Here is a 22,681-nt window from a genome sequence, read left to right on the forward strand (position 1 = left end):
CTAATTGAGACCACATTCTCTCTCTTACTTTCTACTCTCGCATGATTTATTTAGGTTGGAGAGTAGCTTAAGCAACGAAGAGGCACTTGTGAGATTTTCAACATTTGTCTTTCTTGGCTAGTCCTCCAATACCCTGTGGATCAATCTGTCTCACATCTTTTGTAATATTGTCATATAAAGTTTAAGTTTATTACCATTAATACAAAATCACAGAAATATTTGGGCAATGTATCTTGTTCCCCATTGCCTCCAGTTGCATTGCCAACAATGATCCATCTACTGTAGTAGCCCATTGGTTAAACTCATAATAGAATGTTCTAAATTTCCTAAGTTGATTTAGGACTAATTCCTCTTCTCTTCCTCACCCTCCCTCCCTCCCTCGCCCAGGTAAATAAGCCTGGTCTGCCACCAGTTCCTTCAGAGACCCGTTATCTCCTGCAGGAGTCCCTAAACACTCACACACTCAGGTTATCACCTTGCTTATCACGCACACTCAGGTTATCACCTTGCTTATCACGCACACTCAGGTTATCACCTTGCTTATCACGCACACTCAGGTTATCACCTTGCTTATCACGCACACTCAGGTTATCACCTTGCGTATCACGCACACTCAGGTTATCACCTTGCTTATCACGCACACTCAGGTTATCACCTTGCTTATGACGCACACTCAGGTTATCACCTTGCTTATCACGCACACACTCAGGTTATCACCTTGCTTATCACGCACACAATCACAAGGGCAAGTTGACACGCACACAAATGGGCTGGGGTCCTCCATTTAGCAGGCTGTGTGAGACTGGAACAGGAAAGGTGGCGAGAAAGGTTTCCAAATGGGAAAGTGAAAGGAGAGGCGAAGTCTATGGTGTCCTGCATCGCCGTGGTCAGTCTCTGACACACAGATATATCCATCCAGGGTTCCTCAGTCCGTTTTGCTCTCCATTTGAAATAAGGCAGATATACAGAGATTCAGAAGGTCAGAAGTTTTGAACTGAACTAAACTGGCATCACATAGAGAGGACTTCAATGCAGGTCAGTACATCGAGGGGGGGGGGGGGGGGAGTCCAGGGAGGTCAGTAGATGCTATAGGTCCTCTGAGGAGTCTCAAACTGGTTCCAGGAGCAGAATGTAACCTGCCGACCTCAGAGGAAAGGAGCTTTCATTTATCAGAGAGGGACCAGGCAAGCTGCTCAAACACACACACACGTACACACACACACACACCTCATTATTCATGAGGAGATGCTGCTGGTGATGATCCACCAGCAGTCTCCACCCTGATCCCTGACCCCTGCAGTGGCAGAAGCTGGGTTGGCTCTCCCTCAGCGGAGTCACGTCTGTGAGGAATAGTCCCCACACACTCCTCCATCTTCCTCTCTTTCTCTCCCAAGTTCCTCACCTTCCTCTCACCTCTCCTCGGGGCTTACCACTCTCCTCTGCCATCATCCCTAATCTCTCTCTAATTTCCCCCTCCGCGACCGCCATTAGTGTAACTAACCAGCACATTCTCAGGTCCAATCCCCGCCAGCCATAAGCCTTCAGAGGGAATAGTCATCTTCTGCCAAACAGGCCTGGAACCAATAACCATTAACAGCTGAACGGCCTTAAAACAGAGTAGACAGAAGGAAGAGGAAAAGGAGAGGACAGAGAGAAACAACATCTCAGAGACAGACAGACAGACAGACAGACAGACAGACAGACGGCAGGCAGACAAGGAAGGCAGGCAGGCAGGCAGGCAGGCAGGCAGGCCCACACAGGGCTAGGTTCAAACTTGACAGGGATACCTCAAAACCAGTGAAACATGTTTCTAACGTGGTTCGTGACCTGCTGGTGCTGATAGAGAACAGACAAACGCACTCTCACACACACACACTTCTCCCAGAGTTCTATTTGCAGCTGTGGTTGTGTATAGGTTGGATTGGTGATCGCGTTACAGTTTGTTATTGCACTCTTTTCTGTGCTGCTGGTTATTGCATGAAGACTCACACACACATACACACACACACACACACCCACTACACGGCTCTCAGCACCTCCACTCCCCAACCCTTCATTGCTGAAAGGAAATGTCAGTTGTCTGTGCTGTCAAAATATAGTTTCTTATTTTCTTTGTGCGGCGACTTGTAATAAAGTGGCTTGTGGGGTTGGAGGGGGAGGGAGGGTTGTGGGCGAGGGGGAGGAGGAGAGGAGGGAGGCCAGGATGAATGCAGGGTCTGGCTGTAGGCGGGAGACCGAAGAGGGGGATGCGGGGTGGGGATGGGAGAGGAGAGGTGGTGATGACGGGGGATAAGGAGGGTGAGGGGTCTCCAGGAGACGGATGACAGGTCCTGGGAGGACCGCGTCTCTGCTTACCCCGCCTATATCTCTCCTGTCTACAGGCCAGCGCTAGCGCTAACCTCCTCACTGCTAATTGATCCATGATAGTCCTCCAAGGGTGCAGTGGTGAGGCACCCGTAAGACCATGTGAGTGTGTGTTTTCGTGGGCGTGTGTGTGTGTATGTGCAGGGGAGGGGGGGTGACCACCTGACAGAGTGATGGATGAGTGTAAGAGCATGATTGGATAAACAGGAGTGCCGAGTTGCGGTGGTACTGTGGGTGTAGAAGGGAGATTAGTCTCTCACACACACAGCGCACGTGCGCACACACCACACAGCCTGAAGTGATGCTGTTACTGCAGTGATATTATGGCATTAATGGGTACAGTACAATGATGCTGTTACTAGTGAATTAATTTCATCACTAGTTACAGTACGGTGACACTGTTACTATAGTGACATCGTGTCATCACTAGTTACAGTGCGGTGATGCTGTTACTACAGTGACATCATTTCATCACCAGACTCTAAAGGTCCATTTACACCAAGAACGATAACTATAACTAACTAGCCGCATATTTGAAATGGAAGACAACTTTACGAGAACCATACCGTCAAGGTTGCTGTGGATACAAATATGGTTATCTTTATAGTTATTGTCCTTGGTGTGAACGGGCCTTAATGCTACTCCTGTTCCCTGGTCATTGAGATTGCTTGTTTAAGTGAACCAATCTTATTTCTTTCTGGCCTGAGAAAGTTGGATTGAGTGAAACACCCTCAGACTGTACAATAGCAGTTTTTTGTGGCAGGGACTTGGATTCTGGAAAGCTCTAGTAAACTACAACACACATGCACACGCACACTTATAAGCATAATTTCCCTTAACAGATATACAGGGAGAACATGTTATTTACCAGGTTTTCAGTTTCCTCACGCAGAACCAATTTCTGTAATAATTTCCAGAATGCTCCATGACAGTATATGAGAAATGCTGATAAACATTTACTGAGACAAACATGCAGACAGACAGGCACGCAGACAGACAGGCAGACAGACAGACAGGCACACAGACAGACAGGCAGACAGACAGACAGGCACACAGACAGGCAGGCAGGCAGGCAGGCAGGCAGACAGACAGGCAGACAGGCAGGCAGGCAGGCAGGCAGGCAGCTCAGGGACATTGTAAAAGTGAGGCCCCAAGCACTCAACTGAAAGAGGAGGAGTAGTGTTCCACCCATACTCAATTTGACAGAAAGAGAGAGAGAATGATGGACAAGGATAGGGGGGAGGGAGGGGGGAGAGAGAGAAAGTGGAGGGGTTTGTGTGTGGGGGGCGTACATTCCATTCCATTAAACAACTCCCTATAGAGTGTAACCGATATACAAACTGATAGTATTCTGTTTGCCAAACGTATGTGGCTAAACGTATTAGTGTGCGTGAGTCGGTGTCTATGTGTGTGTGTGTGAGGGTGTGTGTGTGTGTTTTGTGTTGAAATGAAGGTAAGAGCATCCAGACTTCTACAGCAGATTGAACCAACAGAACCCTGAGAGATGCTGAGGTGGCATCCCCCCACACACACACACACACACACCATCCTCCTCCCTCAGTGCCGTTACTTCCTGCCTCTCCTCCTCCGCTCCTCAGGGCACTGGTGGTGGTCACTCACATGTTTTACACATCAGGGCCACCAGCTGACTGACTGTCTGACTGTCTCCGGCTTTCTTTCGCCCTCCTTTCCACTTCTCTTTTCCCTCTGCACTCCCCGTCCCTACCTCTTCATCCTCCTCTCCACCCCTCTCCTTGCTACATCTCCTCTGCTCTTCACACCCACGGTGCTTCCAAGCCGTTCCTGACCCAGTGGGCCTGGCGCCCCCGGACCTGCCAGCGCCCCCTGCTGTCTCCCTCCAGGCTGACACGCTCCGATCACACCCCGGATGCCAGGTTCAGATGACAGGTTTTTTTCAGCTGCTCACACACAAAATCTTTACTTTTCACGCCATTTCTGAAACCTGACACTCAAACATCAGAACCACACATCAAATCGGCAAAACCCTACGCACATTTTTGTCCTTGGACTCAGTTTTCAATTTCACAAAACACTATTTTGCAAAAGACAACACACAATTCTCCACGTAACACACCAATTGGTCAGATTGGTCACAGTCTGGTGGATTACTGTATCATACTGTGCAACAGTACAGTGACTGTAAGAAGACATTCTGACAATATTGTAGAAAATAGTATATATTACTGTATACTACAGTTCATGGCACACACACACACACACCATTCCGTAATAACCTTTTTCAAAATTAAGTTTGGTTTCTGTCATACTTCACCTTTTCTTTCGTACTGTGTAATACTGTATTCACAACCATAAATGCTTACAGTAAAAAAAGTTGGATTTCAATCTTGTTTTCCTGTTTACCAGGAAATGTTCATCATCTATGCCATTACAGAAATGTACATAGGAGCTCATGAAAGAAGAGTCTTAGTTTTGAATAACTGTGTGTATATGATATATCCAAAAATGTAATATTATGGCAAAGGTGTTTGCAACGTAAGAGAAATGTTTGTGATATTTTGAATGCAGTGCTTCATTTTGCAAGAGATGCGAGGCATTATGTGTGTACAATTCTTGGATTTGTGTGTAGTTTGGGACAAAAAGAGGAAAAGTAACAAGAATGGTGTAAGCAGCTGAAAAAAACAGTAAGAACTTAAACCACATGTTTACAGACGACCATGAAATACAGTTAAGTTGGGGGCGGACCGGGTTCAACCCATCATAAATTATGTTAATCTACAGAACTGTGGTACCAGTGGTAAAGTAATGGTTTAGTTTTGTTGCAATATATATATATGTGTCAGACCCAATCAAATATATTTATTTCCCTCATAAATCCCTTTATGTGATTAGGGTGAAGGTTTTTTATCTGGTCATGTCTGGAGACATTCTACTGGTTGGGCCACTCCTCCACATATACAGTACATACATCAAAACGTAAGTAAGAAAAAGTGTAATTTCAGAGAACGTAAAAGGACTCACTGTTCTTCATGAACAGGTTGCCCCAGTTTACAATTTCTAAGAATAAAAAGTAGGCCTTCCTGAATTGAAGTTTAACCTACAAAACAGGTCAAAAGATAAAAACAGCAAGCAATTTCAAGAAACAGTTTAGTGCATTTGCTCTCTACTATTAAACTCCAGTGTGCTCCAAGTCATTGACTTGCAAACTGTCACTCCACATACAGTACTAACAGTCATAAACTGTGAACCAACCGTCCACTGACACCTAGTGGTCACACCCAGCAGTGCACTTTCATACAAACAAAACACTGATCATCAACACTTCTACAAAAATGTGAAAATATGATTAGCTATCCATGCATCACAACCAATTGTAAAGCTTTTAGCACCTCAACTGACATCGTAAATGTTTCACCATAAACAAAACTGTCAACGTATTTGTAAAGAACGTTGTAAAATAAAAAAGTATTATGTTGTCTAATTGTAGTCCTAATAATTCCCCAGGTTCAAAGGATATAACAGATGTTTGTCACATACTGCCCACCACAGTAGTTTGCATAAGACAGTGATTTTTTTTTTTACTGTTTTCAATTTACACGCATCCATAAGATCATCTTAGTCTATCAAAAAAATTGTTTTTGGGGGGGCAAAAACAAGTAGAGGCAAGTACAGTCATCCTTTATCCAGCACTAGGATGTGTGTGTATGTATACTGACATGGTCGGTGTATAATCTTATGTGTGTGTGTGTGTCTCCAGTCCCAAGTTCAGGTGAGATGCTGCTGGAACCACAGCACAATGTTGAGGAAGCAGTCGGCCTGGGTGACCACGCCCGCTAGAGAGTGGCCCTCCTCAGCAAACCACAGCAACCTGCAGGGGGCACCGCAGAGCACAGCACTGGTCACAGCCCTCAACTGGCACTTTTAACCATGGTGATCAGTATTAGAAGTGTGTGTGTGTGTGTCTGACCTGACAGGTCTGCCCCTGCTCTTCAGGTGTCTGTAGAGTGTGTGTGTGTGTGTGTGTGTGTTTGTGTGTGTGTGTGTGTGTGTGTGTTTGTGTGTGTGTGTGTGTGTGTGTGTTTGTTTGTGTGTGTGTGTGTGTGTGTGTCTGACCTGACAGGGCTGCCCCTGCTCTTCAGGTGTCTGTAGAGTTCCAGTCCCTGGTGGGGGGACACCCTCCTGTCTCTGCCCCCCAGCAACAGCAGCACTGGAGTACTGATCTGCACACACACACACACACACACATGACAGCAGAGAGAGAGAGACGGAAAGAGGAAGAGGGAGAAAAAGTGAGAGACAGAAAGTGAGAGAGAGAAAAAGCAGACAGAGAAAGAGGAAAGAGAACAGAAGTAAAAGTTAAAGAAGAGTTAAAGAAAAGCCAGACTCTGTTTACATGTGTTTGTGTGTGTGTGTGTGTGTGTGTGTGTGTGTGTGTGTGTGTGTGTGTGTGTGTGACAGAGTGTACCAACCTGCGCAGCATGGCTGATGGGTGATTTCTCCAGCATGTTGGCCAGGGCCTGGGGGCTGGGCAGCTTGTCATAGGAGTACTGCAGCCCCACACAGGAGTACCGCCTGGAGGTCACACCTCCAACACTCAACACCTGATACCTTCACTCTGTACACTCTAATAACCCAAAAGATCTATTCAACAATATCATATGAGACAAGTCAGTGTGTGTGCGTGTGTGCATGTGGATGGTTGTGTGTAAGTGTGTGAGTGTGTGTGGATGTGTGTTTGGTTGTGAGTGAGTGTGTGTATGGTTGTGTGTGTGTGTGCGGGGGTCTCACCAGTCGACTATGTCGCTTGTTCCCAGTAAGGTGGCAGCGTTGATGACAGGATTCCTGGCTGCACATGCTCTGTAGAAGTCTGGGTACTGGCCAATCAGGTGACAGGAGAGGAAGCCGCCGTGAGACCCACCCATCACCAGCAGCTTCTTGGGGTCAAGGGTCAAGTGGCTCTGCAGTGCAGTGACAACGGCCCTCTGGGAGGAAGAGATCACTATCAAGTCTCCAATCACTACAAACATCACAGACCATGATACAGAAGACTGGCAGCTAGGGTCAAGGGTCAAAGGTCATGGGCTAGGAAGTAGGGGTTGGGAGCTGGGGCCTGCAGGGGGAAGATCTGGGAAAGAGACAACACCTGGACATCCTTCACATCCTGGTCTCCAATACGACCAATCAGAGACAAGATGCTGTCCTGACCGAACCCTGTAGAACCTCGGTAGTTGACTGGAGAGAGAGAGTTAGAGAGAGACAGAGAGAGACAGAGAGCGAGAGACATAGAGGAAGAGAGAGAGGAAAGTTAGAAGTTAGGGGTCGAAAATAGAATGGGCGGTGGGGGTAATAATATAAACTGTGATCGGACTAGAGTTGAGATAAGTAAGAGCCTCTGATAGACTGGAGAGATAGATGAGTGTGTGTGTGTGTGTGTGTGTGTGTGTGTGTGTGTGTGTGTGTGTGGTGATGGGAAGGGGGGGTGTTACCCATGAGCACAGCGAATCCCAGCTTGGCCAGGGCTGCCGAGGTCACGTTCCACTCTGCATGGAACTGGGAGTGGGGCCCACCTGGTGAACCCACGTACAGTGGATCAATACAGCCCGAACAGAGGCAGCAGAGCAGACAAGGACACAGTGAAGGGGAGCTCCTAGCAGGCTAGACTATTGAGACGCGTCCCAGTCTCACCGTGAGAAAACACCACCAGAGGAGTCTTGGAGGCCGAGCGACGAGCCCTGGGCCTGATCAGCAGGCAGCTGAAAATCAGACCCGCTAGCAGAGGGAGACACAACCATGCATCACTGCTGAGGTTCTCTCCTTACAGTTCTGTGGGTTCTGGGTTCTCGACTTAGAGTTCTGAAGGCTTCGAGGCTTCTCTAACACTACTGATGGTTCTCTAGGGGTTCTCGACTTACAGTACTGAGGGTTCTCCTCTTGGGGTGGTGGGGTTATGTCCATTACACTCCAGTCCAGGTCAAAGGTCGTGCCAGGCTCACCTAGGGTCTTCCAGGGGACACGCACCCCCTCGGCCCCGTGCGGAGCGAGGTACGCCACCCTCTACAAGACAGACGGACTTCATCATCCTCATACCTGTTCATCACACACACACACCCCAAACACACACACACACCCCATCCAAACATACATGAACACCCCACCCAAATTCAAACACACATGCAAACCCCACCCAAACACACATGCACAAACACACACACGTTACCAGGCAGGGGGGCCGGTTGGGGGAGGAGCAGGATACTACCATCACATCTCGCTGGATGGTCAGAAGCTTCCAGCTGCCAAAATCAACACCTGGAGGGATAGAGAGACAGAGAGAGACAGAGAGAGAGAGAGAGAGAGAGAGAGAGAGAGAGAGAGAGAGAGAGAGAGAGAGAGAGAGAGAGAGAGAGAGAGAGAGAGAGACGGAGAGAGAGAGATAGCAAGAGAAAGAGAGAGAGAGAGAGAGAGAGAGAGGAAGGGGAGAGAGGGCAGAGAGAGAGAGAGAGATAGCAAGAGAAGGAGAGAGAGAAATACTAGTGAAGGACCATCAACAGACAGACAGAGGGGAGGAGAAGAGAGGAGAGAGGCTTACTGCTAGACAGGCAGGTTACTCTCCTGGTCAACCGATCCACCACATACACCTCCTGGTCAGAGAGACAGAGAGCGGGGGCATTGTGATGAGGCTCAAAACATAAACCACGTTGTGTGAGTGTGCTACCGAATGAGTGCGTGTCCAGCACCTTCCAGTTCCTCATGGAGCTGGTGAAGACCACCCTGAGTCCATCTTCTGACCAGCAGCAGGCGGGCAGGGCTTCATACAGACCCGCAAACTCACACTGGCCTGGAGATGGGGGAGAGGGCAGCAGGTCATCAAGCATGGAGGGGAAACGCATGCTACATCAAGTCTAAAACCTTCCAGCCTGTCTGTACCTGGGCCTGTCCTGGGCCTGTGGACCACCTCCAGCAGCTCAGAGCTCCTGCCGGTGTCCAGGTGGTGGAGCTGAAGGCTGAGGGCCTGGCTGTGGGGCCCCCACACCTGGCCCTGCAGGTACACCAGCCGGCTGCCGTCTGGACTCAGCCTGGGGGACGACACGGAGCTGCTAGCCCCCCCGGACAGGCACTCTGGGAGAGGGGAGGGGGGTTGTTGGGGGGGCAACCTTTTGTCAGTGACATTTAATCTGCCTTTGAATGGTCGTCCGTGTGGGCTCTATGTTCTCGCCACACTAAGCTAGAACATTTTTGTGGTTGAAACAAGCCTGTCTCTCTTCATTGTTTTATTTACTCTTGGTAGTATTTGAAATGTTAATTCGATAAATGTTATATATATCTATTATTTTTTTGAGATGTCTGTAATGTACAGCGACTGTTTTCGTATTGTCGGTGTGTGTGTATGACTATTTGAAAAGCCCCCAAACATTTTTTGAGAAGGTTTGAGAACCACTGATTTAGAACATACAGGCCAATGGGCCTGCACTCACCACAAGACCCCTCCAGGTCGAGGCAGTAGAGAGCAGACCTGGGAACAGAGGACAGGTTTCAGCAGCCTATAGGAGCCCTGGATCTAAGGTGGGTGGAGTCTGAGGCTGTGTCCTGGTGCTCACCTGCGGTTGGAGCAGAACTTGAGGCCCAGTCTGAAAGGCTCATGAAACCAGCCCACGAACACCACCGCCTGGCCACCTCGCACCCACAGGGGCTACAGCACACACACAGGGGTGTGTCAATGGGTCAATACTGAACTTGTGTGTGTGTGTGTGTGTGTGTGTGTGAGAGCTTCCCTTCCGTCTCACCTGGCCGGGGGACACATCTGAAGGGACCCCCTGGAGCACGCTGATGCTCCCCTTGACCAGGTCAGCCACACACAGCACTGGGAGACTCTTACCGGCCAGTCCCTCGCCCCAGTCCTCCCAGTACACACTCCTGTCCTGGGGGAGGAAACAGAGCGACCAGCCAGACAACCATGGGTTAACAAACCATATTACACTCTCTCAATTGAAGCCATTAGCATTGGATGCATGTGTGACGTGTGTATACGTGACGTGTGTGTGTGGTACCTTCCCAGCAGGCAGGTGCTCCCTTGCGGTGCCAGCTCCAGTGGAAGATGAGGCCACTGAGGCTGGGGCCTCCGTGGTGCCCCTGCTGGCCTCGGCTACATACAGCACCCTGCGCTCACACTCGGACCAGGCCAGACAGCCAAACTGAGCTGCACAGAGCCAGAGCCAGAGCGAGAGCGAGAGCGAGAGCGAGAGCGAGAGCGAGAGCGAGAGCGAGAGCGAGAGCGAGAGCGAGAGCGAGAGAGAGAGAGAGAGAGAGAGAGAGAGAGAGAGAGAGAGGGGAAACAAACAGACACAGTCAGAACAAAATCAGAGGGGGTATTAATCGCCATGAAAGTTTGCACAGACAAGGAATTTACTTTGGCAGGAAGGTGCATACATTAAACATATAGGAATCCTAAAAACTTGAATATGTGATCTAACTATACTTAAAGGTACACAGTCCAGAAAATACTATGGGGATTTAGAATTAAAATAAAATATACAATAAACTATAAAGTAGTCATAATTTACTATATAAAAATATAAATATTATACAAAATACAAATGGTACAAAAGATGCAAATTGTGTAATATAGTGCAAATTGCTATGTGTTTAAAGTCATTAAAGTCAGTGTGAGCCCTTGGCCTTGTTGAAGAGGCCAACAGCGGAGTAAAGAGGAGTAGCAAAGAGCCTGTGTCTGTGAGTACAGGCTATTCATGTCCTCACCATCCTCATACACTCTTCCATGTTTGTTAAGGCCCGTCAGATCCAGACTTGTCCTCAGACCTCGACCGTCCCAGACCTGACACACACACACACACACAGACACACACACACAACCACATACCGTGTCATCTAGTATCATTAGATCTGTGGCAAAATCGACATTTGTCTCAAATCCTTGGGTGAGGAGGAGGAAAGGAGGCTAGGAGGCTAGGAGGAAAGGAGTCATGGGTTAGAGACTAGGAGAGGATGCTTCCTCTCACCTCCAGGTACTGATGACCGCTGGCATCTCTGACAACCGCACGAAGATTCCCAGAAGGAGAATGGTTGCTCAGCAGCCTGGAGGAGGAGCGAAGATATTCGAGGCCACTGGTGTGAATAGGATGTGTATAACCTAACCCTAAATCCAGTAAGCCCTAAAATATAACAAGGATAGAATACATCTCAATTGTGCTCTTACTCTCCGTGTAGAGGAGTGCAGGGTCCGGAGGGGGGTACAGTGAAGATGGGTGTGTCGGCTGTTTTGGGGCCGTCTGGTCCAATCAGGGTCCATCTCTGAGAGAACCGCAGTCGGGCTCTCCGAGAAGTCTCGTTTTGACACCATTCTGGCAGAGAGAGAGGCAGGGAGTTGCAGGAGCACTGACCTACCAACTAACCAATGCTTAGGAAAATAAGCATGATCACACGATTATGGATAGTGTGTCAAAAGGGAGAGGTGCTGCCGACCTGTAGATACAGTGATGATTCTCTGGTTGTTCTGAATAGCTTCAGTAACGTTGGCGGACAGAGGGGTCGGATATCCGCTGCACTGGTCATACACGGCGGCAATAGCATCGGACTCCATCTGGGTGATATAATATCGCAGTTTCAGGAGAATAGTTTACGTTCTCCATTGCATGTCAATACAGGCTACAAATACGAACCATGAGTGTGCATACATGCATATCGTGTATTTGATACTAGGTGTCAATATGGTTACATTGTTTCAACGCGAACGTGTAACAAGGAATGCGTTTCAAATCTGTGGTTTGAGAATAACCGATTGAGCGTTGTTTCATGCATGTCACAACACGTGCCAACTTTAGCATAATATTCACGGATAGAACTGTTTAGATTTTTACCAGGGACTCCATGTTGACGACGGACGATACCATTTTGTTTCGACTTGTAAAGTGAGATGAATGGGACTACACCGCAGAGGGCAGCACCGGACAAACTTAATAGGTTGGGATCTGGCAGAGCTTTCCAATATTACATGTCCACATACAAATAATTAAAACCAAAACATTACATTGAGTTTTTTATTACACCGTATTACATTTAATTCATCAGCAACCTGTGAAGTTGCTGTCAGTTAAAATGATATATGCCTTGCTAGTGCCCCTCATCAATCGTATTCCCAACGACTCTAATAGCTCTCTACTGCTTATATGTATTGGAGGATACATTTAATGCAAGTAGACACCCACAGCCAACCAGCATAAAACATACATGGAAAAACTACAAATCTTATTTATTTTATTCAGTTGTCCTTTTCCCATAATTGATTTCTGTAAACTGACCGTGTGTTTCTATAAAATTACGTCTTGCATCTTCTCCCGACTTTCAATAAATTAGAAAGTAAAATACTTTTTTTTTTTTTTCTATTTTCCTTATATACCAAAAACAGGTTATGATGTTCTTATTCCAAAAATATAATTAATACAAAGATGGAATAGTCCTAGTTTTAGGCGTCCCAGATTCTGTAATTAATTCCGTTGTTAAATAAAAAAATCGAAATAAAAACACACTCTCACTAGATAAACAGGTTTACATCGTTCACAAGTCTGTGTTCGCCGTCCGCCAGATGGGGTTCCTATGCAAGAGAGGAGGAGCATAGATGGAGAGGCACTGTGATGACCATGAATCCCCCACCACCATGAACACAACCACAACACACACTCTGATGAGACAATGCTCTTTGGTTACACACAGTGTGCTGCCTTGATGGCTCTTACTAGCAGACCAACCCCTCCTTGAAACGCTCCGCTCGCTTTTGTCATCCTCGTGAACAATAGTGGAGGGGAAAACATCACTAAGGTTGGGTTGGCGTGCTTCATTCATCAGGTCTGACGTGTCTGTCAGGGCTGAGGGTGTGGGGTGGGGATTCAGTGTGAGACGGCTGAAGCAATCCAGGATCCAAACATTATGACCTCCAGTTCTGCAGAACCCCCCCCCCCCCTCCCCCATGCTTTCATCCCTCTCTACTTCATTCTCCAGCTCCTCCCTTCTTCTGTTGCGTTCTTCTCACATCACGTCGGCCCGTTTGTCACGGACTTTGTTCCTTATCTTAGTCCTGGCCTTGAAGGCAGCGGAGTTGAACAGATGCTGAAAGGGAAGAGGGACAAAGGACTGGAGATGAGAGGCTGTGTCGCAGACGCACTACACCCCCCCCCCCCCCCCCCACCCCAACCAGAGAACAGGAGGTCTGTTCAGTTAGTGCACGTCTTGTATTCACCTTCTCAAAGCGGGAGATCTTGCTGGCCTTGACAGCAGAATCCAGAATGAGGGGGGCTCCCAGGCCAAAGATGTCCCTTAGCAGAGGGTTGAACTGGGGGGTGACAAGAAGATTAGGTCTGGTCCTTATCCAATGCTTTTCAGTCTCAGATTAGGAATACTCTTTAGGCATAGGATAGCAGTCTGTTACCCACTGATTTAAAAGCAGCACCAAGATTTAGCTAGCTAGCCCTGGTTATCACAACTGCTTGCCAAATCTGCTTCCTAGCCCGTTAGCAATCTAGCTCTGTTTACAACCCCAACTAGCTAGCTCTGAACGAGATCTGTTCCCCACCAGCCAGCACCCCAACCAGAGGCGTGAGACCCAGCGGTGTTAGCCTAGCGTGCTAACCTGGAGGTGGTGTGTGACTCCAGACTCCAGGACCTCTTTGAAGGCGTCGTAGATCCTCCTCCTCATCCAGCTATCGATGTAGATGCCCTCAATGCCGAACCTGACCTTCTCCTCTGTGAAGTCCTCGCTCTGCAAGAAGGGAGGAAGAGGATTGCAGTGGAGTCATCTGCCGTCCCTCCGTCATAAGAGTGGAACTCCAGACTCTCTACAGACACCGTGAATGCTTCTAGATCTTCCATTTGTTCTGGGCTGCCAGGTTGGTGCAGTGGGAGCCTTCCTCACCTCTATGTAGTGAAGCACCTCCCTGAAGATGGAGCGCTGTTTCCTCCGGTCGTTCTTGGCGCGGTGCTTGTTGCCATCCGTCGCCAGCCCCTTCAGGCTCTCGCACAGACTCTCACTGTCCTCGTACTCGTAATCCTGACAGAGACACACACACACTTGTTAAAGTCTAATCAAGTACCTAAGTACTTAACAAACTACCCGGTTGTGTCTGTCCAGACAGGTACCTACCCTGTCTATATCTCTGCCTAGCTCCACCAGCAAGGCGATGGTCTCGCCCACAGCTATCCTGTAGTTGACGTCACTGCTCTCCAGACAGGCCTGCAGCTTAGGGAGATGACTGAGGGAGGCGAGAAGGAAGGAAAAGAAACTCACTTTCTTTTGGTGCATTTTCCGACTTAGAAAGCTAAAGCTTTCACTTAATGTTATCACATTACAACTCCATTCAATACATCAATTATAGTACTTCACATACTTAATAAAAACACAAAAAAATAACTGCAATAGAAAATTCCAACGGACAGACATTCTCCTGCTAACGTCCAGCGATCCCCCCAATGTTTGCAGCCCTGGACACTCACAGGTCTTGCAGCACGCTGACGCGGGAGGCGGGGCAGAGGGTGACGAGCAGGGCCCAGGACTGCAGGGCGGCGCTGTGGAGCCCCGGGGCGCCAGGTTTGGGCGTGGGCAGGGTGCCCTCCCGGTTGGGGTATGCGGCCATGAACACGCTCTCCAGGTGACTCAGAGACTTCACCAGGTCCTAGAAGAGGGGCAGGGAGAGGAGGGGGTGGAGAGGGAAGGTGGAGGGAAGACAGGAGAGCAGGAAAGAGAGAGGGCAGGAGAGGAGAGAGGCAGTCAGATGTGGTAGCTCACAGATTGTAGATCTTCATGCCCGGACCAGGCGAGTGTGGAGGTATGTGTGCGGAGGTGTGTGTGTGTGGAGGAGTGAGTGTGTGTGTCCTCCTCACCTCCCCCTCCTCTGCAGCTGACACATAGCAGCACACTCCCAGAGCTCTGGCACACTGCAAAGAGAAAAGGTTTCTTCATCATCATCATCATCATCACCAGCGGAAAACGATACATGTGCCTTTGATCCGACCGGGCCTAGGGCCGCTGTGAGGCGGATGCGGCTGGGATGTCTGACTGGTGAGGGGAGGCGGCGCGCTCGCTCACGCTCTGGCGGGCCGCGAAGCTGGCGCAGCCGTCGATCATCAGGGAGCTGAGGACGGGGCGGAGCATCCGGAAGCCCTCCTCCCCCTCGGCCCCGCCGCCCAGCTGGATGCACAGCAGGGCGAAGACGGTGGCGGCCGCCGCCTGCTCCTCTGCCCCGCCTGGGGGAGGACGGGGGGGGGAAGATGGGGATGGGGGGAGGAGACAAGGAAGAGGCGTCATGATGCAAAAAACAACTGTAAAAAGACAAGACGGCTGTGAGAAATGACTGGTGATGACGTTGACCCTTCGACCGTGCAATACGCATCCGGGCCCGTGCATTCATACACACAGTACATTCATACATGTGGTACATCCAAGCCTCGGACACCCAGCCTCGCCCAGCCTGACCTTTGCGCAGGCTCCTCTCCAGACAGTCGCTGACGGTGAGGCGTCTCTCCAGCAGGAAGTCGTACAGCACCCTGGAGGAGAAGGCCTGCCTCAGAGACTCCAGCCCTGCCAGGCGGGTCTTAGCACTGGGGGAGGAGAGAGGAAGAGAGAGAGGGGGGTCAGAGAGAGAGGAGTCAGAGAGCGAGGGGTCAGAGAGAGAGAGAGAGGTCAGAGAGAGAGAGGGGTCAGAGAGAGAGAGGTCAGAGAGCGAGGGGTCAGAGAGAGAGAGAGAGAGAGAGGTCAGAGAGAGAGGGGGGTCAGAGAGAGAGAGGGGTCAGAGAGAGAGAGAGGGGTCAGAGAGAGACAGAGGGGTCAGAGAGAGAGAGAGGGGTCAGAGAGAGAGAGAGGGGTCAGAGAGAGAGGGGTCAGACAGAGAGAGGGAAGGGGGTAAGACAGAGAGAGAGAGATGGTGGTCGGAAAGAAAGGAGGGCGAGAGGGAGGGAGGGAGGTCTGGTCTGAGGACTGGAGCAGCTCTGCTCACCTCTTGTCTGTCAGGTTGTCGATACACTGCTTCAGCTTGTCCTCCGTCTCCTCCTGGGCTGTCTGCTCATCCACGGGCTCCCCTCCTGCAGGGCACGTACACACACACACACTGACATTCCTGCATGGCTAATGTCTCACGCAATGTATATGACTGCCTCTGTGTGTGTGGTACCCACCTGTGCCCTCCTCCAGTACAGAGGCAGTCTCACTGGTACTGCTGTAATGGCTGAGCACGTCGGAGGCCAGGTCGTCATCACTAGCACCAGACTCCCCCTTCACCCCATTCCTGCCCCCTGCGAGGGGAGGGATGGAAACAGAGAGAGAGAGACAGTGAATGAAAGACCAGTGTGTGTCGTGCCGAGGTGACAGAGGGGTGTGTGTGTGTGTGTTTGCGCTCGGTTAGAAGCTCAGCTGTCAGAGTGTGTCAGTGAGTGACACTATCATAGGACATTCCCCTTATAGTTTGGCTAGGCTAGGCTAGGCTACTCTCTCTCTCACAAGCACACTCGACTTAACTAGGAAAGCTCGTAGAGCATGCTGCCACCAGCTTACACACACCAAAATAACACACCCGTTGCTTCCCACAAAAGTTCAATGTATGGATCCCAAAGGAAATTCAAGTATTCAGGCAGTTCTTGGCTGGAGTCTGAACCATCAGTTGACTACAGTTCCCAGGTTGCACTGGGAGGCTGGGACCTCTGGTTCACCCCAGCATGTCCTGGGTGACCTGTCAGAACACACAATGGTGGGGATGGTAGGAAGGCCCATGTGACCAACCAGAGTAATCCTGGCAACAGAAGAAGCCCTGAGCTAGCAGGAACAAAACATCATCCTAGTCTTACCTAGCCCACTAACAAGCCCCGTCAAGGCTAGGACCCCTAGCCCAGGCCAGGTCCACTACCCCAGCAGCACCTCACAGAACCCATCAAACCCCAGACGGCCACCTAGCCTAACAGTCTAGCCCAGCTTGCTGCTGCTCAACCCAGCCCTAAATTCACCTAGCCCAGCCCCGGGCGCACCTTTCTCCACCCGTCTGAGCCGAGCTCAGCTCTGGGACAGCCAGGGGCCTGGCTGCAGTCTAGCTGCTGCACGGCATGGCAGTGGCCATTTAGTGGGGTGACATGAGCCCCTCGTGTGAAGGGCTCGGCTGTCAGGCTGACACGAGGGCTCTTCACAGGGAGGGGGGGGGGGGGTGAACACACACACCTGGTGACGATGCCACGACCTTCTGGACCCTTATCACATGTTACGTGACTTCTCTGTACTCTGCGTTGACCCTGCCAAAGCTAAGTGTGTGTGTTTGTGTGTGTGCGGGTATGTGTGTGTGAGAGAGAGTGGGTGGGTGAGTGTGTCCTCATGCAGGCCTCGCGTGTCAGACTAGCTTTGAAACCCTGTGGCTGTCACACCCAGGGGAGGGGCTCATACAAGACTGACAAGCTCTCTTCTCAAAAGGGCCCCTTTGCCATGACTCCTGCTTTGACATTTACGTTTGGCAGACGCCCTTATCCAGAGCGACTTACAGTTATTACAGGGACATTTCCCCGAGGCCAGTAGGGTAAAGTGCCTTGCCCATGGACACGTCATTTTGCACGGCCGGGAATCGAACCGACAACCTTCTGATTAATAGCCCGATTCCCTAACCGCTCAGACATCTGACCCTCCCTGGCGTGTGCCACGACATCTACCTCCTACCAGGACACTGTGTGCTTGCTCTGCAGGGGGACTGGGCCCGCCTGTGGTAAACTAGCAAGGGGGGGGGTCGGTCGACCAACCATCTTGTTGTCCTGGGTGTTCAAACAGCTGTTCTGGAGCGCTTTGTGTTGAAGAAAAAGAAGAGGGAAAACAATGCCAAAACATTTTCTTCAATCCACAACTGACATGCAGCAGTGTGCTCGTATGGCAGGGTGGAGCAAACACGTGGTGGCGTTGGTGTTGGGCTGGCTGAGGCTGGAATGAAGCAGGCAGATGTCCTGGACCCAGGGTTAGGGTTAGAGGGTTCGTAGGGGTCAAAGAGGACAAACTCTAAAAACCCCGTAGGGACACATGCATGTGTGTGTAGCCCACTTACACTGGCGGCCTTGTTGTAAAGGCAGGGTTCTAGAACAGCTGCGTTACAGAGGTGTGGATGATGGACAGGAAAACACTGGGACTTGAGGGTGGATGATCAAGCAAGAAGGGATGGGAGGGGATGACATCCAGCCAGCCAGGGGTGGAGGGACACGGGGGGAGGGATGGGCTGTGCGGTGGGGGTGGGGGTGATGGAGGGGGTGGAGGTGAGGGATAAGCTGGGCGAGGTGAACCTCAATCGGGGGTTACCTTTATAAGACAGGGCAGTCTTGGCAGACAGCTGTAGCTGGAGTACCTCCTGTCGAAGAGAGCCTGGGGTGGGGGTGGAGGGAGGGAGGGACCATAGGTTGGGGATGGTATGGGGGGCGGCCATGGAGGAAGATACCATTAAACATTGTACTATTTTTCCAGCATGGTTATCTTGACTTCCACAGTTTAGTCCCAAAAACATGACCAAAGGGGGTCCCAGGGATGGTGCCATGTCAGTTTCTGTCAGCTGGGTGTTGCAGCCCCGCAGTATCTGAGCTAACCAGCCACACCCTAAACGCTGCCACGCAGCACAGATGGCTAATGGTGATGTAGGCCTTCAGCACATCAGCAGGGACATACAGCATCCTGTCCTTGTGGAGGTTCTGTGGCTGGATTGAATGAAAGGGATGCGCATTTTCCGGTGGGTCAACAGGACACTGCTCTTTGCATTTCTGCTCCATTGCCCACATTTATTCTGATATGCATTGCATTTGAGGTACACTCAGTATCAGCACTATTACTAGCTGTGAATCAGATTACAGATAACTGTGTCCTGAGTAAATCTGTATGCCTGGAGGTCCTTAACAGAGGTTCTATGATAAAGACAGGGGTCCTGCTTATCTGCTGAAATGCAACCTTGCATGTGGCACTAAGAAACGGCGTTGGGCTTCGTCAGCTGGGTGTTAAGTACTACAGTCCACTGTCCACGGGAGACGTGTAGCGCCTGCACGTGATGTGGACTACCCACGTAAGCCCACGAGCGGGGGAGGTATGAAGCACAACGCCATAGCTACGAAGCACATAAACGCACGGTCTACACTTTGATAGTGGATGCGTTATTGATGACCAAAACTGGCCTCATACAAGTTATAGCATAAGGAGTAGTCCTACGTGATTAATGTATAAAGCCGTGTTGTGCCACTCAGCACAAACTAATGACCTCATCATACATGCTTGCTTTCCCTGACTTTGACATTCCTGCTAAAAATAATACTGTAGCCAAGCGTTTTACCTTTCATCAAGCTAGTTATAGATCCGACACCAACCCACTATGGCAGCTTTGAAGCATAAACTAGATCTGTCAGCTATATGGCCTACATGATTGCTAGTAGTGATTGCATCAAGTAGCAAGATGAATGGAACCAGTTATAAGTAAACTGTATCAACATCAGGGAGGCCACAATTTGCTAATCAAATGTGTTGCAAAACAGCTGGCTAACCAAAACGAGTCGTTCCAAAAGTGACACTTGTTGGGGAAATTGTCTACTGATGTTCCATACCATATGGTTCTTTCCAGCTGGCATCCTTGCCATTATTGGCAGTGGAACTTCCAACAAAAGGAGTTAATAAGTTTGGGAAGCTAACGTTAACATTTCTACAGGCTTTCTCCAAACAATAATACAGTGAAAGCGTACTATTTATTTACTAAGGCAGCGTTATATTCAGCTGCTTCTCAGTCTTAACTAGGAGAATGTCAGTCAACAAGTCATGTTAATCTGCTAGACTTACCCTTATTTGAAGCACGTTTTCCTTTCTTACTCCGTGGCATTTTGTCAGACTGCTTGATAACCTCGGTCTTCCACGTCTCGACAGGGGCAATCTATACTGTTGCCAAGGTTTTCAAAGTCTACAATCACCCTCCCAGACTTGACAGGCTAGTTGGCACAGATAAATCACAAGATATACTCTGTATTGTGCGACGACGCATTAAATACTCCAAAGCCAACCACACAAGTGTTTTCAATATAACAGCACCACGTTCCAGGTTTGTCTGTCGTGTCGAAGAGCTGGACTTTGGTTGTCCGGATCAAAGAACGTCAGTTTCTTCAACGTTATTGATTATATTATCTATGATTGTCCCCGGGTAACCGATATCTAATACCTGGTTGGGAAGGTAAGTATATTTCAAAGTGTTTGGGACGGAGTATCGAGCACGTTGCTGTTGCAAATTCCACCATCTTCTCCTCGGTAACCGCTATCAGACCCGGCACGCTCCACCTTCTAGTTGATACAGCGGAACAGTGTGGATATTGTAGTCCTACAGTGAAATTCAACATGATTCTTGCGTAACTCTCTACTGAATTAAACTACAATTCCCAAACTCACCCTAAATAATCAGCTGTTTACTTACAGAAAACTTTCTTCGGACTCTACATTTCAAGTTTTGTCTTACGAGTTTTGTCTTATACGTCTGGACAAATACAATTCAAGACAATCTGAAGTAGTAACCCAGACACTTTATCCTAACTTTCACATGCCTCAAGTTTAGAATCTACTATCTTAAACAAATAATAGACCAACCAATGGTCATGGAAACATTAAAGCTGGTATAGACAAGATTTGCGAAACTATTTTAGCTTTCACTCTGAACTAGTGATGTGTAGTTCGTGAACGATTCGTTTATTTTGAACGAATCATTAGTAGCCTATGACTCGGGAGTAACGAGGAGTCTTTAGGTGCTTTCGACATGGACTGCGGCTGCATGAAACAACCGGTAACCGCTTGCAGTCGGGGAGGAGTTGAAAACGGCTCTGTGAAGTCGGACATTCCAGCTTCTCATGGTTTGCTGCGTTGATGTCAGTCATGGCCGATCAAGCGCTGTTTGCTTACTTTACTTGATTTATAATTAAACTTATAGTCTTTCCGTTAGTGAAGAGGCTGACTTACCCTTTCTTCACACATTTTTAATTCAATTAAACTTTTTTGTAGGGCTGTCCCCACTTACTCGACTAGTCGATTTTCTGGTCGATATGCTCTTGGTCGAGTAAGATTTTTTTAGTCGAGCTGCCATATGGCAGTTTGAGATCTGATTCTCGCTTGTGTCATCATTCCTGAATTAACTAAATGTTCAACATAAATTGTAGATTATATTCTTTAAGACAAACAATCGAACTCAAAAAATATATAATTTAAAAGAAAAGGTGTTACTGCTTTTCCTTTCGTTAATCTGCGCTTTGTTTTGGTTTGGTATTTTGCACACGGCAGGAGCACAATTGGCTGCAGAACTACAAACTCTGCCATAGCCTACTTTGTTGGTGTTATTAGTCAAAATGGCAAAGAACTCTGTGGTATGGCAGCATTTGATTAAAGTACATTTACAAAGTACCGGGTGACTCGAAAAACGTTGAATGCAAACTCTGCCAACAACGGTTTATTTTTCATAGTTCGGCGTCGAATATGATGTAGACTACCACCTGAAAAACGTAAGTTGGTCTAGCCCTACTTCGCATGCTAACGCCCTGGGTTGAAAAATGAATATGCCTCTTATAAGAATCACATCCAAAATCGAATGACATTATCTTCTCCGGCCAAGACAACAAAATCTTTCTCTGTTGCAACGTTCCCCACTCAGCTTCTTCGTAAATTTGCATGCTGCAAGTTCAGGCAGTGATAAGCGTGCTCTAATGATTTGCATGTGAAACAAACAATATTTTTAATTTGTAGTACATTGTAAGATATACTAAATACCATCGGCATTCGGTTACAACAGGACTGGCGATACGAGTCTTATTATAGGCTATTAGCCGCGGCTGAATCTGCAATGTCCAGCAGCCATTGAGTAAGATCGCGAAAATGTTTGTAAGTTTTTTTTTTTTAAGCGTTTCAAAGTTCGATTAATCGATTTTCAGTCGTTTTTGTGGAGTCTTGGTCGACCAAAGAAAATCTTAGTCGGTGACAGCCCTACTTTTTTGAGCGTTGGCGAAACTGAAGGTGTCTGAATATTACAAAACGCATCAAAGTTGTCGTGTGTGAGTCTGGCCAATCATGAAATACTTGTGTCTCAAGTCGGACAAAAAGTCTAACCAGAATTCACTGGGTGCGTTTGACATGACCCGACTTCATGCGGCGCTGCAGCCGGCTGCAGGCGGCTAACTTGAAACAGTGAATTCTGGTTAGACTTTTTGTCCGACTTGAAACGGCGCCGAGGATACGTCACTGTGACGTCGCCATTAAAGTACCTTGAGATCGATTCGAGAACTGCCGGCTGTGTAGTCGAGCGCATTTTTTCAAGAGCAACTGCAC

At 48.8% G+C, this 22,681-nt stretch overlaps 2 protein-coding genes across 4 annotated transcripts; both read right to left on the reverse strand.

Annotated features, from left to right (window-relative positions):
* Positions 1-5,231: 5,231 nt before the first annotated feature.
* apeh (acylaminoacyl-peptide hydrolase) lies at positions 5,232-12,286 on the reverse strand. Of its 2 annotated transcripts, XM_084680545.1 has the most exons (21): positions 12,216-12,286; positions 11,821-11,938; positions 11,555-11,699; positions 11,358-11,433; positions 11,098-11,173; positions 10,389-10,537; positions 10,125-10,259; positions 9,939-10,030; positions 9,816-9,853; positions 9,268-9,459; positions 9,078-9,178; positions 8,930-8,981; positions 8,561-8,649; positions 8,256-8,397; positions 8,029-8,112; positions 7,830-7,910; positions 7,487-7,575; positions 7,132-7,325; positions 6,813-6,915; positions 6,457-6,563; positions 5,232-6,211 (listed from the first exon to the last, which is right to left on the reverse strand). In XM_084680545.1, the coding sequence occupies exons 1-21, from the start codon at positions 12,246-12,248 to the stop codon at positions 6,109-6,111; spliced, it is 2,199 nt and encodes a 732-aa protein (XP_084536671.1). In that variant the 5' UTR covers positions 12,249-12,286; the 3' UTR covers positions 5,232-6,108. The 2 variants fall into 2 exon arrangements, with proteins under 2 accessions (XP_084536671.1, XP_084536672.1); XM_084680546.1 differs by lacking the exon at positions 11,358-11,433 and having other exon boundaries at positions 12,216-12,235.
* Positions 12,287-12,381: 95 nt separating this feature from the next.
* ifrd2 (interferon-related developmental regulator 2) lies at positions 12,382-20,686 on the reverse strand. 2 transcript variants are annotated; one of them, XM_084680555.1, is made up of 13 exons: positions 20,168-20,686; positions 18,659-18,721; positions 16,519-16,635; positions 16,341-16,425; positions 15,821-15,945; positions 15,434-15,591; positions 15,229-15,282; positions 14,842-15,020; positions 14,492-14,600; positions 14,264-14,398; positions 13,982-14,110; positions 13,592-13,684; positions 12,382-13,461 (listed from the first exon to the last, which is right to left on the reverse strand). In XM_084680555.1, exons 1-13 carry the CDS (start codon positions 20,205-20,207, stop codon positions 13,381-13,383), a joined length of 1,368 nt encoding a protein of 455 aa, XP_084536681.1. In that variant the 5' UTR covers positions 20,208-20,686; the 3' UTR covers positions 12,382-13,380. The 2 variants fall into 2 exon arrangements, with proteins under 2 accessions (XP_084536681.1, XP_084536682.1); XM_084680556.1 differs by lacking the exon at positions 18,659-18,721 and having other exon boundaries at positions 20,168-20,685.
* Positions 20,687-22,681: the final 1,995 nt, after the last annotated feature.

The sequence above is a fragment of the Hypomesus nipponensis genome, chromosome 18, assembly GCF_054491055.1.
Source record: "Hypomesus nipponensis isolate SF chromosome 18, ASM5449105v1, whole genome shotgun sequence".
Taxonomy (NCBI): domain Eukaryota; kingdom Metazoa; phylum Chordata; class Actinopteri; order Osmeriformes; family Osmeridae; genus Hypomesus; species Hypomesus nipponensis.

Coding starts and splice junctions, on each gene's coding strand:
- apeh (XM_084680545.1), bottom strand. CDS start 12,248: ATGGTATCGTCCGTCGTCAACATGGAGTCCCTG. Junction 9,854..9,938: donor AAGTTCTGCTCCAACCGCAG/GTGAGCACCAGG, acceptor CTCTGTTCCCAG/GTCTGCTCTCTACTGCCTCG. Junction 8,982..9,077: donor GCTCCATGAGGAACTGGAAG/GTGCTGGACACG, acceptor CTCTCTGACCAG/GAGGTGTATGTGGTGGATCG.
- ifrd2 (XM_084680555.1), bottom strand. CDS start 20,207: ATGCCACGGAGTAAGAAAGGAAAACGTGCTTCAAATAAGG. Junction 15,946..16,340: donor GACAACCTGACAGACAAGAG/GTGAGCAGAGCT, acceptor CTCCTCCCCCAG/TGCTAAGACCCGCCTGGCAG. Junction 15,283..15,433: donor GCTTCGCGGCCCGCCAGAGC/GTGAGCGAGCGC, acceptor TTCTCTTTGCAG/TGTGCCAGAGCTCTGGGAGT.